The sequence below is a fragment of the Pelophylax lessonae genome (assembly GCF_965119305.1).
Source record: "Pelophylax lessonae genome assembly, chromosome: 2".
Classification (NCBI taxonomy): domain Eukaryota; kingdom Metazoa; phylum Chordata; class Amphibia; order Anura; family Ranidae; genus Pelophylax; species Pelophylax lessonae.
This window is the reverse complement of record NC_138769.1, coordinates 494,986,156-495,003,791: the sequence shown is the minus strand read 5'-3', so window position 1 is coordinate 495,003,791 and position 17,636 is coordinate 494,986,156. Positions and strand designations below refer to the sequence as shown.

The 17,636-nt window shown below is 42.7% G+C and overlaps 1 protein-coding gene across 1 annotated transcript in view; it reads left to right on the top strand.

Moving 5' to 3' along the window:
* The window catches only part of GPC6 (glypican 6), a 1,143,233-nt gene that overhangs the window by 888,290 nt on the left and 237,307 nt on the right, over positions 1-17,636 (top strand). The window contains exon 5 of the mRNA XM_082246239.1: positions 7,164-7,294. Within this exon, the coding sequence (XP_082102365.1) occupies positions 7,164-7,294 (131 nt within the window). The remainder of the gene's footprint in view (positions 1-7,163; positions 7,295-17,636) is intronic.

Here is a 17,636-nt window from a genome sequence, read left to right as displayed (position 1 = left end):
ATTATTATTTAATACTTTTAAAGAGTGCACCTGATTTCTGATGTCTTTATATTTATAGTGGCAGCTTTTTGACATTTATTGTCTCATAGCACACTTAAGTGTGTATGCTAGGGTATACAGTATATACCCAGTGACAATTTATTTTATTTTGTTTTATCTTTTGTGCGCTGGGTGAGCAGAAACTATATTGTATATATTTTTTCTTCTCCTAGTTTAGTAGGTGTCAATACAAAGTTAATGACACCCCAAGATTGGTTCACAGATCACAGTGCAACATGTGAATTCAGACAGGAATCGGATCGCATGGGTGCGATCCGATTCCAGTGCGGGGGAAAAAAAGGTTCCTGCAGCTTTTTTGTGCAAATACAATGCAAGTTCAGCCATTTTGAATTTGCATTTGCCCAAGACATCGCATGTGATCTGCACAGCAATGTGTGAACGCAGGCTAAAGGTTTACCTTCTGATGAGTGTGCAATTCACTCGTTTGCTGATGGGATACATGTCAGAAGATTTTCCTTTACAAGATCTACAGTCAGGTCCATAAATCGACACAATTCTAATCTTTTTGGCTCTATACACCACCACAATGGATTTGAAATGAAACAAACAAGACGTGCTTTAACTGCAGACTTTCAGCTTTAATTTGAGGATATTTACATCCAAATCAGATGAAGGGTGTAGGAATTACAACAGTTTGTATATGTGCCTCCCACTTTTTAAGGGACCAAAAGTAATGGGACAGATTAACAATCCTAAATCAAACTTTCACTTTTTAATACTTGGTTGCAAATCCTTTTCAGTCAATTACAGCTTGAAGTCTGGAACGCATAGACATCACCAGTTTCATCCCTGGTGATGCTCTGCCAGGCCTCTACTGCAACGGTCTTCAGTTCCTGCTTGTTCTTGGGGCATTTTCCCTTCAGTTTTGTCTTCAGCAAATTAAATGCACGCTCAATCGGATTCAGGTCAGGTGATTGACTTGGCCATTGCATAACATTCCACTTCTTTCCCTTAAAAAACTCTTTGGTTGTTTTCGCAGTATGCTTCGGGTCATTGTCCATCTGCACTGTGAAGCGCTGTCCAATGAGTTCTGAAGCATTCGGCTGAATATGAGCAGATAATATTGCCCGAAACACTTCAGAATTCAGCCTGCTGCTTTTGTCAGCAGTCACATCATCAATAAATACAAGAGAACCAGTTCCATTGGCAGCCATAAATGCCCACGCTATGACACTACCACCGCCATGCTTCACTGATGAGGTGGTATGCTTTGGATCATGAGCAGTTCCTTTCCTTCTCCATACTCTTCTCTTCCCATCATTCTGGTACAAGTTGATCTTGGTCTCATCTGTCCATAGGATGTTGTTCCAGAACTGTGAAAGCTTTTTTAGATGTTGTTTGGCAAACTCTAATCTGGCCTTCCTGTTATTGAGGCTCACCAATGGTTTACATCTTGTGGTGAACCCTCTGTATTCACTCTGGTGAAGTCTTCTCTTGACTGTTGACTTTGACACACATACACCTACCTCCTGGAGAGTGTTCTTGATCTGGCCAACTGTTGTGAAGGGTGTTTTCTTCACCTGGGAAAGAATTCTTCGGTCATCCACCACAGTTGTTTTCTGTGGTCTTCCGGGTCTTTTGGTGTTGCTGAGCTCACCGGTGCGTTCTTTCTTTTTAAGAATGTTCCAAACCGTTTATTTGGCCACAGCTAATGTTTTTGCTATCTCTCTGATGGGTTTGTTTTGTTTTTTCAGCCTAATGATGGCTTGCTTCACTGATAGTGACAGCTCTTTGAATGTCATATTGAGAGTTGACAGCAACAGATTCCAAATGCAAATAGCACACTTGAAATGAACTCTGGACCTTTTATCTGCTCCTTGTAAATGGGATAATGAGGGAATAACACACACCTGGCCATGGAACAGCTGAGCAGCCAATCGTCCCATTACTTTTTGTCCCTTAAAAAGTGGGAGGCACATATACAAACTGTTGTAATTCCTATACCTATCACCTGATTTGGATGTGAATACCCTCAAATTAAAGCTGAAAGTTTGCAGTTAAATAACATCATATTTGTGTTATTTCAAATCCATTGTGGTGTTGTATAGAGCCAAAAAGATTAGAATTGTATTGATGTCCCAATATTTATGGACCTGACTGTATTTCTTACTTTGGTTGAATCTCACTGCTGATTTGAGGACTTTTGAATTTATACTGACCAATGAACAGTCATTGATTGTTTCACTCATTATTTTGTTCTTTTCACTGTTCATTGAAATGTTATTAGTTAAAGCAAAAACTAAAACTCAGTAAAACATGTTTATGATAAACAAATCTTTCTTTTGGAGATACTGTCTTGCAAAAAGAATTAGATATTTTGCATATCCACAAAAGTGTCATATAACTATACCAAAAAAGGAAAAAAACATTTTTTTTTCTACTTTGGTCAATGTTAGTTTAAGAAATAGTGTTACCACGGATTGAAAATATAAATGTTCTATTTAATTCATCTGTTTGTGAATGGAGGGCTATATTAGTTTCTTCTATTATCTCGGGATTAGTCATTTAGCAATAAAAAAGTTATTTAGTTAATAATAGATAGTTTAAAGCTGAACTCAGCACAAAACCATTCAGTTAAATATATTCCTCAGTACTCACAAAGGATACAAATCTACAGTACATTGTGTGCATCACCTTTGCAAACCCAGATTTTACCTTGTAAAAGAAGCAGTGATAACATCACTGTGTAGTACATGTGCCTGTGCAGAGAGCAGGCTATGTACTGTGAACATAGATAAATTCCTTTTAAGGCATACTATATGTTAATATTTGCAGTAAGTGTATTGTGTTGCTTCAAAATACTGAATATTGGTCTAATGTTATTATTCTTAACTAATCACTTCTGGACCGGAAAGATTTACCCCCTTAATGGCCAGTCCATTTTTTTGCGATTTAGCACTGGGTTACTTTAATGGATAATTGTGCGGTCGTGCGACACTGTTACCCAAATAAAATGAATGTTCTTTTTTCCCACAAATATAGCTTTCTTTTGTTTTGTTTTTTGATCACCTGTGTGATTTGTGCTATAAACAAAAAATAAGCAACAATTCTGAAATTCACTTTCTGCTATATAACATCGCCCCCCCCCAAAAAAAAAAAAAATTAAAAGTCACATTTTTTTCATCATTTTGTATTCTGCTATATATTTTTTGTAAAATAAATCCCAATAAGCGTATTTTGATTGGTTTGCGCAAAAGTTATCGCGTCTACTAACTAGGGGAAAGATTGATGTCATTTTTTTTTTATTAACTAGTATTGGCAGCGATAAGCGGTCTTTAGCAGGACTTGCGACATTGCCGCGGATAGATCGGACCCCTAACTGACACTTTTGACTTTTTTGGGGGGACCAGTGATATTACTACAATAATCAGTGCTAAAAATACGCACTGTTACTGTAATGACACTGGCAGGGAAAGGGTTAACCCAGGGGCAATCAAAGTGTTAAATGTGAGCCTAGGGGGTGTTTTCTAACTGTGGGGACAGGGGTTAATGGAATGAATACAGATACTGGCGTTCCTAAATAGGAGGAACACAGGAGCTGTGCATTGATACCAGAGAGAGAACAATGGTGTGCTGTGTTTACAACAGTAGACCGCTGTTCTCTCTTGACTGGGAGCGATCGCAGGTGCCCAGGGGCAATCGCAACCACCAGCCTCATGGATCGGCTTTCCCGCTGGCGAGTGGGCACCCCCAGGATCGCTCCCGCGGACTGCCGTACGCAGACCGTATGTGATGGTTAAGTTACTATCTTTAGGAATACAATTAGTGAAAGGAATATTGTGTCTTCTAAACAAGTAGAGATAGGTAAATACAGCGATAAAAGCAGGAGAAAAAATACAGGATAAAAACAGCGATAGCGCAGCATGACACCCGTGCCCCAGACAATGTCATGTGTGATGAAACGCGTAGGATGGAGCTGTGTGCTGACGGCGTCATGTTCCCGGAAGTGCGGGTGTTTTGTTTGTATACTACCAGGGGGGATTTTTAATGTATGGCACTACATTTACCCTTTTGATGTAAGTGCAATTTAAAATTTTTAATAAATCAAGTGAGAGGGTTTTACACTATTCGAGTGCTTTGTTTCCATGTCCGTATACGAATTCCTGTGAGGTAATAATTTGTGCAGGACCACCATAAAACGTATTGCCCCTTGAGGAGAACATCTAGTGCCGCTCCAGATGACCTGTAGCCTGGTTCTTCTGTTTTAAACCTTTATCATCCAAGGTCATTTGCATTAAAGGTCATTTGCAGCTGGTAAGCATACATTTCTTCCATAGGAGGTGGTGGTTTTACACAAGGATCGTTTTAGCTATTGTGATGGACATTTACTATGCTGATATCATTTTGTGAAGAAGATCCTTCATTTACGTAGACTTGCATTTATGTTTTTATTTATTTGACGAATTTTTGATTCATATACTGTATGATGCACATTATTTCACTCATTGGATTATATGGCATGTATGTTGATTACAATTTTGTTTGTAGCTCAATATGTTGTGAATTTGGAAGTACTGTGTTGAATATTTCACAGTACAGTTGCTGCTTCACACATCGTATATTCTTACATGTTTTGTTTATGCACAAGCGCGGTTTCTTTTTAATTTTAATTTTTCACTTCGGGTAGAGATAGGTAACTAGATATAAAATTGTAGGTGTGATTTGGACTTAATGTTTTTTTCTATGATCTGACTTTTGTTTGTTACAGTATAATGGGTTGGGCCATTTGATCAGGGGCGTACCTACCGTGAGGCAAACAAGGCGTTTGCCTTGGGCGGCATTTTTCAGGGGGGCAGCGCCACCCCCAGGCTGAAAGGGATTTAATTAGGCCTCGCGGCTGCCTACTTTGCCTAATTAAAGTCCTGCCTCTGCCCCTAAACAGTCAGGACAGCTCAGTCCTCTGTAAAAAGAATATGGTATGGGAAGCTCCGCCATCTAAATGTGGATTGTTAGATGTAATTCCAACAAAATTATATATAACAAAGGTTGTACTTTATTATCATTATTTATTGGAAATTAAAAACAAGAAGACTTTCAGACGGAGAGGCTGCAGAGCTCAGCAGGGTCGCAGCACCATCCCCCAGAAAAAAGCCACCCAAGGCAAACTCCTTGTTTGCCTCGCAGTAGGTACACCCCTGGCTGACTCTGTCCTATGTCTTGCTGACCCCATCCTCTGCCCCATTGGTCACATACAGTATATGGCACTTGGACAAATCATGTCTCAGGACCTGATAAGGAAACCAAAGCTATTCATTGTGAACGGCTGCAGCTTTCTTTATCAGACCCTGAGACAAGAACGGAATATCGCGACTAGGGTGGGACAAATTTAGATGGGGGGCACCTGGTTTTAGTCTTGCCTAGGGCAGCACAAATCCAAAATATAACACTAAATTTGATTAGATGCATTAATTGTGCTGCAACGTAGTATGTGTATGGGTCAGGTTTAGCTAAGTTCTCTTCATTTCTACAGAAAAAGTAGATCTTGATGAATTCAATGAGACTTCATTTTCCAATCTAAACTTAAAGGTTGACTCCACTTTTGTGGGGGGAAAAAAAGCAAATAAAGAAAAAACAATATAGCGAATACAATTGCGACACAAGTCATATTGTAATTGAATGTCATTAAAAACTACCTTTCCTTTTCATTTCTGAAAATGCAATGCAGTATGGCTATCTGGAGGTGTACAGAACTTCCCCCAGAAACATAATTTCCTGCTTGTGTGATTGGCTCACTGATTTTCCCAGAAGTCTGCCTAAGTCAGATTTCTGGCATCCCCTGCAACAAAAATTTCATTTTTGGTAAGATACTTCCAATAGGAACACGTCTAAAGGGATGCAGGCCCAGCAGCTTTCCTCATTACTGCCTCATCACTCCCATTAGACTCACTATACGCAGAGGCACAGAGTAACAAACAGAGACTTCTTCGGAATAACAAAAGGTAGGAATCTGCAACAAAGTTTGGTAAAATCCTTGCAATATACAGAGATCACCCAGAGGGGAATGTTTTTTTCTCAACAAAAGTGGAGTTACGCTTTAAAAAAAGACCCAACGTTTTCCTGTTATAGTCAGTCAAAGCTAGATTGCCTCTTTGTCCTTGGCCTGTACTTGGACAAGGCTCCAAGTTGGGCTCTGAAGAAGGGGCTAAGCCTCGAAACGCGTTAGCCATCCTTTATTGAGGACATTGTGTACAGATACAGATTGTTCCTGATGTTCGCATTTTATGTGCCTTTTTAACCACTTCCCGCCCGCCATATAGCAAAATGATGGCCGCAAAGTGGTTAAGTTATCCTGACTGGGCATCATATGACGTCCAACAGGATAAGCCGCTCACGTGTACCCATGGGGGAGCACAGAGCGGCGATTGGTGGTGCGGTGTGTCACTCTGACACACCGCATCCCCGATCCTGGTAAGGAGCCTATGACGTAGGCTCTTTACCATGTGATCAGCTGTGTCCAATCACAGCTGATCACATGGTAACCAGGAAGTGCTGTTTATCGGCTTTCCTCAGTTCGCGCTGACAAGGCGTGAGTAGAGGAAAGCTGATCGGTGGCTCTCCTGACGGGGGGGGGTCTGCACTGATGATCAGCGCATTGATTATCAGTGTAGACCCATCAGGGATGTCCACTAGAGCCGAACCAGGGATGCGAACCTATGCCACCAGGGATGCCAACCCATGCCACTAGGGATGCCAACCCTAGGCCACTTCCCCTCTCTATTCCTGCCTCAGTACTGCTGTCTAGGATATTATACAAGGCTTAAATCAAGTCAAATTCATGTGCTTACACTAATTGTCTTTACAAATACCATTCTTCATACTTTTTAATGAATACATTACTGCACTAATATCTACTTAGAGTTCAGATTTAATGGATTTATCATTTTAATGAAAAAAGTCTGTGTCCTTATACCGCAGCTGTCTTGCACACGATCATGTGTCAGGTGTGTTTGTAATATTGTGTACACATCTATTTATTGTCAGGAAACAATTAATTCAGGACACAGAAAATAAGCCGTATGCGTAATGTGACCTTTTAATGCAGGCATTTGGATGGCGAAGCTGACCTTTCTTTAACTTGTTGTGATTGTTTTTTGTTTTGACAGATGCTATGCTTCTTGTTGCTGACAGATTGGAGGGGCCATTCAATATTGAGTCAGTTATGGATCCTATCGATGCAAAGATAGCTGAAGCCATCACGATCCTGCAAGAAAACAGTGTGCAGGTGTCAGGGAAGGTAATCAGCATCTTCCATAATAATTAATGTGATAAATCAGTGCCCATTATGATTGAGCAGGTTATCAATTTTCCAGGAATGTTTGACAAGAAGACATTTTTCATCAGAGAGCTTCTGAGCCTCTTGATTTAATCATTAGCCTAATAATGGCACAATGCATTTAGAAAACAATGGGCTTTTCTTTTTACAGCACACCAAAGCTTTAATACAATGATGATGATATGTTATTGTAATCTTTAGAGTTTGTTTGATTATTACTTTAACTGCAACCTTTTTATACTGTATATACTGTGCTTTGTTCTCAGCACTTGGCAAACAAAAGTAAACATTATAGTGAGTACAAAACCTTCACCCAGCCTAAAGCCCCCACTCACGGGCTGGAAGACATCATCCGAAATTCTGTCTGCGTGTATGCCAGCCAATCCTACAGAAGCTGGCGCTCTCAGCCAAAGGCCTGGAGTGTTCTGGTGGGAAGGGGGGGCCATCCCCCTGTCAAAACACAACAGCTCAGAGGGGAAGATCACTGTACTAACATCTGATCATTAGTACAGCGGCTCAGATGGGAGCTGACAGGATTTTTTCGTAAAAAAAATAAATAAAAAACTCATAGTGTGTACCAGGCTTTACCCTAAAACACTTAAAGGGTGAATGTCGATTCACCCCTCAGCGATGTCAGACATTGCATGTGATTCGCAGCGCACTGCTCTGCAAATCACATGCGATGTCTAGGAGTTGCGAATTCAGCCATACAGATCGTATGACTGAATTCGCATTGCATTCAGACCAAAGTCGCGCAGGACCCTTTGTGTGGTCTGCACCAGAATCGGATGAACACCTATGCAATCCGATTCATGTCCGAACTGACAGTTTGCAATGAGATATGCCAACTGATCTGGGGGTGCCGTTTACTTTGTATTGACACCCCCAGGGATTCGCATATGGCAGTGTGAACTGCCTGCGAGTCGAGTGTGATGCAGGAACCCACAGTGGATTCACAGGGTTCCCGCATCGCATATGTGTGAACCGGCACTAACTCCATTTTCATGGGGGAAAAAATAGCAAATAAAGAAAAAACAATATAGCGTATACAATTGTGACACAAATCATAATGTAATTGAATGTTATTAAACATTACCTTTCCTTTTCAATCTGCAGCTATTGCAATTTTCTGAAAATGCAATGTAATTTGGCTACCTGTAGCTGTTCTGTACACAGAATGTGTACTGACCACACCCCAGAAACATAATTTCCTGCTTGTGTGATTGGCTCAACATTTTCCCCATAATTCTGCCTAAGATACAAGTCAGATTTCTGGCATCCCCTGCAACAAAAATGTCATTTTTGGTGAGATAATCCCAATAGGAACACATCTAAAGGGATGCAGACTCAGCAGATTTCCTCATTAGAGTTCTGCAGCTGCCACAGCTGATAGATAATTTTGAAACCACTCCCATTGAACCCACTCAGCACAGAGGAACAAACAATGATTTCTTCAGAAAAACAAAAGGTATGAATCTGCAACAAAGATTGTTAAAGACCTTGTAATGTACAGAGATCACCCAGAGGGGAATGTTTTTTTCCCAACAAAAGTGGAGTTACACTTTAAGCTAACCCAAAAACAAATATAGTGTAGTGTTACCTTCAATACATAAACAATCAATAGTATGCTTAACACATCTAATAATATAAAATAAATGAAAAATAAAAGTCCAACACTCTGTTGTGACTGCAAACACCAGTGGAAAGAGCTGTGATCACTTTCAATCTTCTTTGTATATATAAAGGCAAGTGAAAATAGCGCACTCCACCTTGTAATATTTACAATCTTCTCACCTCCACATCTGACCTCCTATCATGGGATGAGGTCAAACAGTGTTTCTTTTTTTACCCCAAAAAGGCTGATGATCATACATGGAATCAATCTCTCGAACCCTCCTTGTCTGATCTCATATGCAGCTCAAGTATAACATCACACTGTGTTTATTAACTAAAAGCAATCACTTTAATGTTCGATGTTTTTATTGAAAAAAGCAATCACATTAAAAACACCCACAGAGATAAAGCAAATATTTGCCCTCAATAAAACACTCCTCAATGTATGCTATTTGTCTGCATGTACCAGTCTCTCACCACACAGCAATCCTGAAATTCAAATGTACTTCATCAGCACCAAAAGTATCAGATCACAAATCAAACAGTGCTATGCCAACACCTATGCTAACACCTATGGCGATCCGACTTCGGGGGCGACTAGTGAAGTCGCCGTGCACCGCGACTTCGGCACGACTTGCACGGACTTCACATAACGGAAGTCAATGCAAGTCGCTCCGACTTCTGTCAAAAGTAGTACAGGAACTATTTTCTAAGTCGGAGCGACTTGAGTCACTCCTATTAGAATGGTTCCCATAGCACTGAATGGACCGCGACTTGTCAGGCAACCAAGTCGCCTGACAAGTCGCGGCAGTGTGAACCGAGACTAACAGTGGCAGGATCTCAGTTCTCAAAATATAACAATTCAATTCTATGTTATTTCTCATTTATTGAATCCACAGAATTCCATGATTTTAACAAAATTCTGAATTTCAAGCTCAAAATAATAGTCCATTCCCTGTCAACTAAATAGTATACTGCCCACTTCTCTCTGAGAAATACATTGGCAGCTCCTCGAAAGCTACTTGCAGCCAAGGGCAAACATATAACTCCTTTTAAAAGAGGCATACTAATACCAGATGGTTGAGAGTAAAAATGAAGCCTCAATACATAGGTGTTGTACATGTCCTGGTGGTTATTTGTAAAATGAACAGCCCAATGTCTGGTGGCCCATTGAAATAATACTGGCCATAGACTAGATGTTAATATACATGAAGGATACTGCAGACATAATACAAAGATGAAAGTAATAGCTGGGTTCATTTATCACAGTATTCACAATGTTTGTGCACCTGTTAAGTTTTGTTGAAAATTTGACCTTGGCATGTGCAGAATGCTGATTGCAAATTAATTGTTTAATGTTTAGCAAACAACATAGGCGCTATGATAGTCACTCGGACTCTCATTCTATACAAGCCAGAAGTATAGGTAAAGTCATGTGCTTTCCTGCAAGTGGCCATAACAACTCAGAACCTAACCGCTACTTTTTAAGTCAGGCAGTGTCATTGATAAGGCCCTCCTTTGCCATACTGTAGAAATTACTGTGCAGGACAAAATATACAGTGAGCACAGGAAAAGCTTGAGCTTGTATTTCTGAGCTTTAAAGTAGAACCAAGTTTTCTTTTTTGTGCACACACTCTGAAATTGCAACTTAAAAAAAAAAAAAAAAAAAATGCACATTATTTTTGCAGATAAAAATGTGCATTTTTTTTCTAAGAAAAACTAAAGTAAATACTTTTTTTAATTTTATTTAAATGGTTGTAAATCGGTAAATAAACGACTAGATTCGGAACTGCGTGACTTTAACGGACAATTGTGCGGTCATGCGACGCTGTACCCAAATGAAATTGACGTCCTTTTTTTCCCACAAACAGAGCTTTCTTTTGTTGCTATTTGATCACCTGTGCGATTTTTACTTTTTGCTCTATAAACAAAAATTGTGAAAAATTGTGAAAAAATAACAATATTTTCACATTTTTTTATATGAAATTCCCCAAAAAAATGTAAAGATCAAAATTTTTTAACATTTTAGGCCAAGTTGTTTTCTGCTACATATTTTGGTGGAAAAAATCGCAATAAGCGCATTTCGATTGGTTTGCGCAAAAATTATTTCGTTTACTAACTACGGGAAAGATTTTTGTCATTTTTGTTGTTTTTTTTTTTTAACAAGTAATGGCGCGATCTGCGATTTTTTTTTCGGGACTGCGACATTGTGGCGGACAGATCCGACCCTTGACTGACATTTTTGACACTTTTGGGAGTACCAGTGACATTACTACAGTAATCAGTGCTATACATATGCACTGTTACTGTAAAAATGACACTGGCAGGGAAGGGGTAAACTTTATTAGAGATCCAGGGGTTAAATGTGTCCCTAGGGGCATGCTTCTAATTGTCAAGGGGCGTGGCTTTTGATGTAACCACAGAGACATACGATCCTACATAGCAGGATCAAATGATCTCTGCAGTTACACCAGGAAGAATGACAGGCGGCTTTGTTTACATCAGCCGCCTGCTTTTCTTCCTCTCCAGCGGGAGATCGCAAGTGACCGACGGACATCAGAGCCACCGGTCACTCACGCTGGAATGTCAGGGAACGAGCGGGGGCGGGAGCGTGCATCCGGCGGCGGGCGCTCGCCCCCTAGAGGCTCGTGGGTGAGCGACGTACCGGTACGTCGCTTTGCCCAGGAGGGGTTGACTGCCGCCGTATATAGTCGTGCGGCAGTTGGCAAGTGGTTAAAAGACCTGATTTGAACTCAACAGCCAAAAGGAAAAGTTATATGACAAATATATATATGTAGCAGGATTCCTAGCCGTTGTGCTGGATATGGGTCCCCCTGGGCCACCGGGTGCAACAAAAGTACCCTGTTCCTCCAAGTGTGAGTGCTGAGACAATGACCAGTCCAGTATCTTTGGTTTTTTTTTGGATTATTTGAGAACTTGGATGGGAGAAGGGAATAAGTTGGATACTCCTCTGGCTCAACTATGCACAATTTTCTAGGGACAACTGAAAACGCTTCTTGGCGCTCACTTGACGCTTACTAGATGCCGGTCAAACGCCGGTTGACACTGGTTAATGCTGGCTTGCTGCCTGTTAACTCCAAACTGACCTTGGACTGCTTTCTCACTCAAATGAGTCTTTTCTTTAGCTCCCTAAGCACTCCTTGCTGAGGTAGCTACTTGTACTGCTGCTGCGCTGCTAAACACGTCAGGGCCCACACTGGCAACCCCTTCCTTTATCTTATCTTCAGGGCTTCAGCACTGGCACCCCCTTTCTCTAAACCTTCTCCTCAGGTTAGCTGGCTCCTGGATCCCCCTTGACCTTCTGGAGTGGTACCCTCTCCTAGGCAGACCCCTGGGCAATCTCAAGTACTCACGATACTGTTTTTCCTCGAAACTTCTGCCCAGCAGCTCCACTCGGTCCACAGCACTCTGGATCCCTTTTTGCAGCCCAGCTCAACCTTCGTCCTCTAGGCCAACCACCCAGGACACTCTCACTTGCGCTGACAGGAAGAGAGACACCCATCACCCCCCTCCTGGGACTCCTGCCAAAGACCCTCTGTTATGTGCTCCCCTCAGACTTATACCCCATCCCAGGATGCATTGCGGTAGAATCTGCCCTCTGGGATAGATACCATCCCTGGTGTACTATTGGCTAGGTTTCCTCCACTGCCCACTATAGCCCTCATTGGACATAGTGGGGAGACTCCCCAGACTCAACAGACACCCTGAGTAACACTTGACAGCCTAACAAATTAATCAGGCCCTCCTGATATGTAGACAGGGCCACCCATATGCTTCTTCCTAGCACGTACTTAGGAGGGTGCTACATCCAACCCCCACCAAAAATGAGCCATGTTCCCACTGGCTCTAAGGCAGCGGCCTCCTACAAAAATTTGCCAAAAAATATCTGGAGTATCCCACTAACTTGGAAAAGGGGAAAAGGGAAGAAACGAATGTACAAATTATTTATGTGAAAAATATTTAGACATCTTTATGCTGTACAAATATACAAATATACAAATCATTTTAGGTGCATGAAAAAGATGCAGCCTGCACCAAACAAATTTGCTTGGTGGAGATTTCCTGTCTCTACTGGTTAGTCACACTGCATATACATCCATTACAGGACTAACTATCTGAACCGTTAAGTGAGAAGACCGTCCCCTCCTCTGCTATTCAGTGCTTGACACGCCGGATCCAATCCTCCCTCTCCTCCTGGGGTAATCTGTGCCCTACCACTGACTACCTATGCAGAGTCCTTGATGAAGATAAATTCAGCATCTTCCTGCTGTCACTCAGAACACTTCTCATCTTAGAAACCGGGCAAACCACTGGAGCCTGAGTGGCCTGCAGTCCTACTGAGTCAGGGAAATGAAAGTTAGAGTTCCTCTTTAGGACCCTGGCCGATGGCCCAAGGGGTCTGTAGAACAAAGTAGCATCTTTAACAGAAACAGTAACTGTGAAATTCAGCATTATATTTTTTTCCTTTGTGATGGCTAGCCAGCCTTAAATGCAGTCTTGTAAATGAAGAAATCCGGTCAAATATAGTATTCTGGGTGGGGGACCCTAACAAAGCTCCCTGGCTGTCTCGCACTCAGATGGACCAAGCCTAGCCCGATCCGTCTGGACGGTGAACTTCCACCTTGTCAATGTAAATGGATCGTCCATATAGCCACTGAGTTTTTATTGCATCAAATTTCTCTTTGAGGTCAGTCCTGTGTGAATCTCGAAAAGGCTTGGGGGCAAAAAGAAAGTCCCATATGGCTTAGTCACACCAGAAGTCCCTTTTCTCTTCAATAAGTATCATGACCTCCCTGGTAGCATATGGATAATCGTATCCATACTCCTTTGCCACCTTACGCTGCATCCATCTCTGCATCCAAGATAATCGGGGGAGGGTTTTCCTATTGCCTCTCCCTGGCAAAGAAAAAGGAGTTACTTCTCTTGTAATCAATGAGCTGTATGCCTCGTTCTGGTTCTGAGCCCGGGGATAGTTTGTAGGTGGGGTTAGGTCTGGGACCCTTTTTGTGTAGGCCTCACAGAACCCCAATTTTTTAGCCAACTCCCCTCTTTCTATCGACTCTTTAGTCTTTTTATCTGGTACAGGAACAATCTTAGGGCCTGGTGAGCTGCTCCCAGCTTCAGAACCCCAATCTCACTCCTTCTCATCTCCAATCATTCATCCCTTCCTCAACGGATCCATACTTGTACTGAAAGGAGGGAGATCCCACAATAATGACCCCAGCCTCTTTCCTCTTTCCTCATTACTCCGACTGGTCAGTAAGGCCTTCATGGCCACGGACCATTTCTGCTGGGATATAGGAACAGGGGCAGACCTTATATCTGCTGCAGCAGATTCCAGTGCATCCTCTGGCCACCTCCCGGCCCACTGGATTGGCATGCACCCTCTTCTTAGTGACTGAGTTCCTCGCACTGATAAATCTGGACCACTGTCCGTCTGCATGGTCTCCAACTTCATTAGTACCCGAATCATGCCCCTCCCGCCTCCGCAGAGGGACCTGCACTACGTGCCTGTCACTTCTCGGGTGAGCCCCGACTCCCAAGCCACACACATCTGCCTGGGTCGGCCTCCACCCTTCTCTGCCCCCAGCAGCAGGTAGCCGCAATGCCCGCACTGACTCCAAGCTTGCACTTTCATAGTGACTCTCTCACACTGAGGACATACCGTGCCAAGGTACTCCAGGCCTCCTCCCATGCACAGCGCTAGTCCTCCTTCGGGCACCATCCATATGGCTGTATCCCATACGAAGGTCGTGCTCGGCTTCCCGGTCTGTTCCTGGATCTGCCCAGCAGGTTCTCAGCTGGTGGGTGAAGCGATCATGGTTGCGCACTTCTGCTCCCCAAACAACTCCATGGTGCTTTTCCTTGCACGTGTTTCCCTCTCAGACACACCCAAAGGGGGTAGTATTATATGGGCTCCCTTTGTCACTCTTGATTGGCTGGGTGCGACCGATGTCTCCACCCTTACTCCTTGTTTGACGGTGGCTCCCTCTCCTGGAGCCAGCTGTCCCTCTTTTCCAGGCAAGAGAATTGTCCCACTGTCACATGCACGGTCAACAGTCCTCTCCCAGACACATGTGCAAGTAGGGCCTGCCATACTGTCTACGAAGATAGTCCCACTGCCCCTCCCAGCATGGCCGACTGCAATCTTCACAGTATCACTGCAGTTGCTGTATAGAACAAATGTCCCACTGTCATAAGCACGGTCAACATCAGTCCATATAGCCTGCACACACACCTGGCTCCTGGCACCTTGCTCCTCATGCCCCTGGCCGCCATTTCCTTAGTCCACACCTGGAACTTTCTCTGTTGAGCAGCTGCTGCTTTTATTCCCTGACATAGATCTTTTCCCTGCTCTCCAAAACTTGATAGCAGAGTACATCTCATAACTGAAGTGGAAGGTTCCCGCCATTTTGCAGTATTGACTGGAACAGTTCCGTTGCCATGGGCAACCTTCCATGTGCACATTAATCTTCATCCCACTCTCCCTGTCTCCTGCAGAGCTGACCTCACACTTGTCTTGGGTTTTGGAGTAAAGTCCCGGGCACAAAAATTGAGATTTTGACTTTCTTTTGCGGCCGTTGCAGTTAGCAACCAGCCTGGTAACCCAGGGTGAAATCCCGGATGAGCCCCCAAATGTAGCAGGCTTCCCAGCCATTGTGCTGGATATGGGTCCCCCTGGGCCATCAGGTGCAACAAAAGTACCCTTGTGCATGTTCCTCCAAGTGTGAGTGCTGAGACAATGATCTTTGGGTTTTTTGGTTTATTTGACAACTTAGATAGGAGAAGGGAATAAGTGGGATACTCCTCTGGCTCAACTATGCACAATTTTTTAGGGACAACTGAAAACGCTTCTTGGCGCTGACTTGAGGCTGGCTAGATGCTGGCAAACGCTGGTTGATGCTGGTTAACGCTGGCTTGCTGCCTGTTAACTCCAAACTGACCTTGGACTGCTTTCTCACTCAAAGAATTCCTTTCTTTAGCTCCATAAGCACTCCTTGTTGAGGTAGCTACTTGTGCTGCTGCTGCGCTGCTAAACACGTCAGGGCCCACACCGGCACCCCCTTTCTCTCTCTTATCTTCAGGGCTTCAACACTGGCACCCCCTTTCTCTAAACCTTCTCCTCAGGTTAGCTGGCTCCTGGATCCCCCTTGACCTTCTGGAGTGGTCCCCTCCCCTCTCCTAGACAGACCCCTGGGCAGTCTCAAGTACTCACGATACGGTTTTTCCCCGAAACTTCTGCCCAGCAGCTCCACTCAGTGCACAGCACTCTGGATCCCTCTTTGCAGCCCAGCTCAGGCCGACCACCCAGGACACTCTCACTTGCGCTGACAGGAGGAGAGACAGCCGTCAATCCCCCCCCCCCGGGACTCTGTTTCCCGCCAAAGACCCTCTGTCATGTGCTCCCTCAGACTTTTACCCTATCCCAGGATGCATTGTGGCAGAATCTGCCCTCTGGGATGGATACAAGCCCTGGTGTACTATTGGCTAGGCTTCCTCCACAGTCCAATGAGAGCCCTCATTGGACAAAGTGGGGAGACTCGCTAGACTCAACAGACACCCTGAGTAACACATGACAGCCTAAAAAATAGATCAGGCCCCCCTGATATGCAGACAGGCCCACCCATATGCTTCTTCCTACCTAGGAGGGTGCTACATATATAACAATACTCACTGGGCTGTAAAGGATTAATATAGGGGGAAAGTTTCCGCGCTATTGGAGAAAATTAAGTAAATAAATGACTGCAGCCTACCTCAAAAATATAGATAACTATATTTGGTAAATGTGAGGAAAGGGGAGGTAATATGGCGCTGTCAGGCTAATAAATAGGAAAAAATAAATAAATATGTCTTAAAGTGCACTGGTGATAGGTGAATAAGAACCAGAATATATAAAACTTCATATGGTGAATCCTTAAAAAGTGTAAATAAGTTTGAATAAATTGGTAAAAAAGGTATATCTATATAATGATAAATAGATAGAAAAATTTAAGATATAGGTGATACAAAATCAATGTGTAAAATATGTATAACTATATAAAGGATTTAAAGTGATGTTATAAATATCTTCCATATATACTTAAAGTGCTAATTAATCAATCGGATATATATTGTGCTAATGGGCTAAACGGTAAATAACTTTGTATAAATCTGTGCACATAAAAATCATAAATAGTGTCCAACAAATTAGATAGCATAAATAAATAAATAAATATAAAACGAATATATAGGAAAATTGTCCATATAAATAGCCAAATATTAAATGATGCTACAAATATAATTGAGTCCCAAAAAGGGTGATGAAGTAGGGATTTGACAGGATAAAATGGATTACAGGACTTCCAGACTGATGGGGGTGCTCAATACAGGAATCAGTGCTCCCCTCCTATTATTCCCGCACTCACCAGATGGTGGTACCCCCACAGGGGTAATCAGCGTTTGGGGTGACTCTTGGAGGTCCCTCCGAAGGTTGGCTAGTAATCCACTTAAACCCGACTTCGTATCCTACTCCAGGGAAATTTGATGAAAAATCCCTCCTCTTAGAGTACTCCAAAAAAGATTGAGAGATCCGGATGAGGAAAGAAAGAAGGGCTCCAATAGTGAAGTATTGTAAAAAATTGGTGCTTTATTAATATAAAATAACAATACTCACATTAAATAGAAAAAA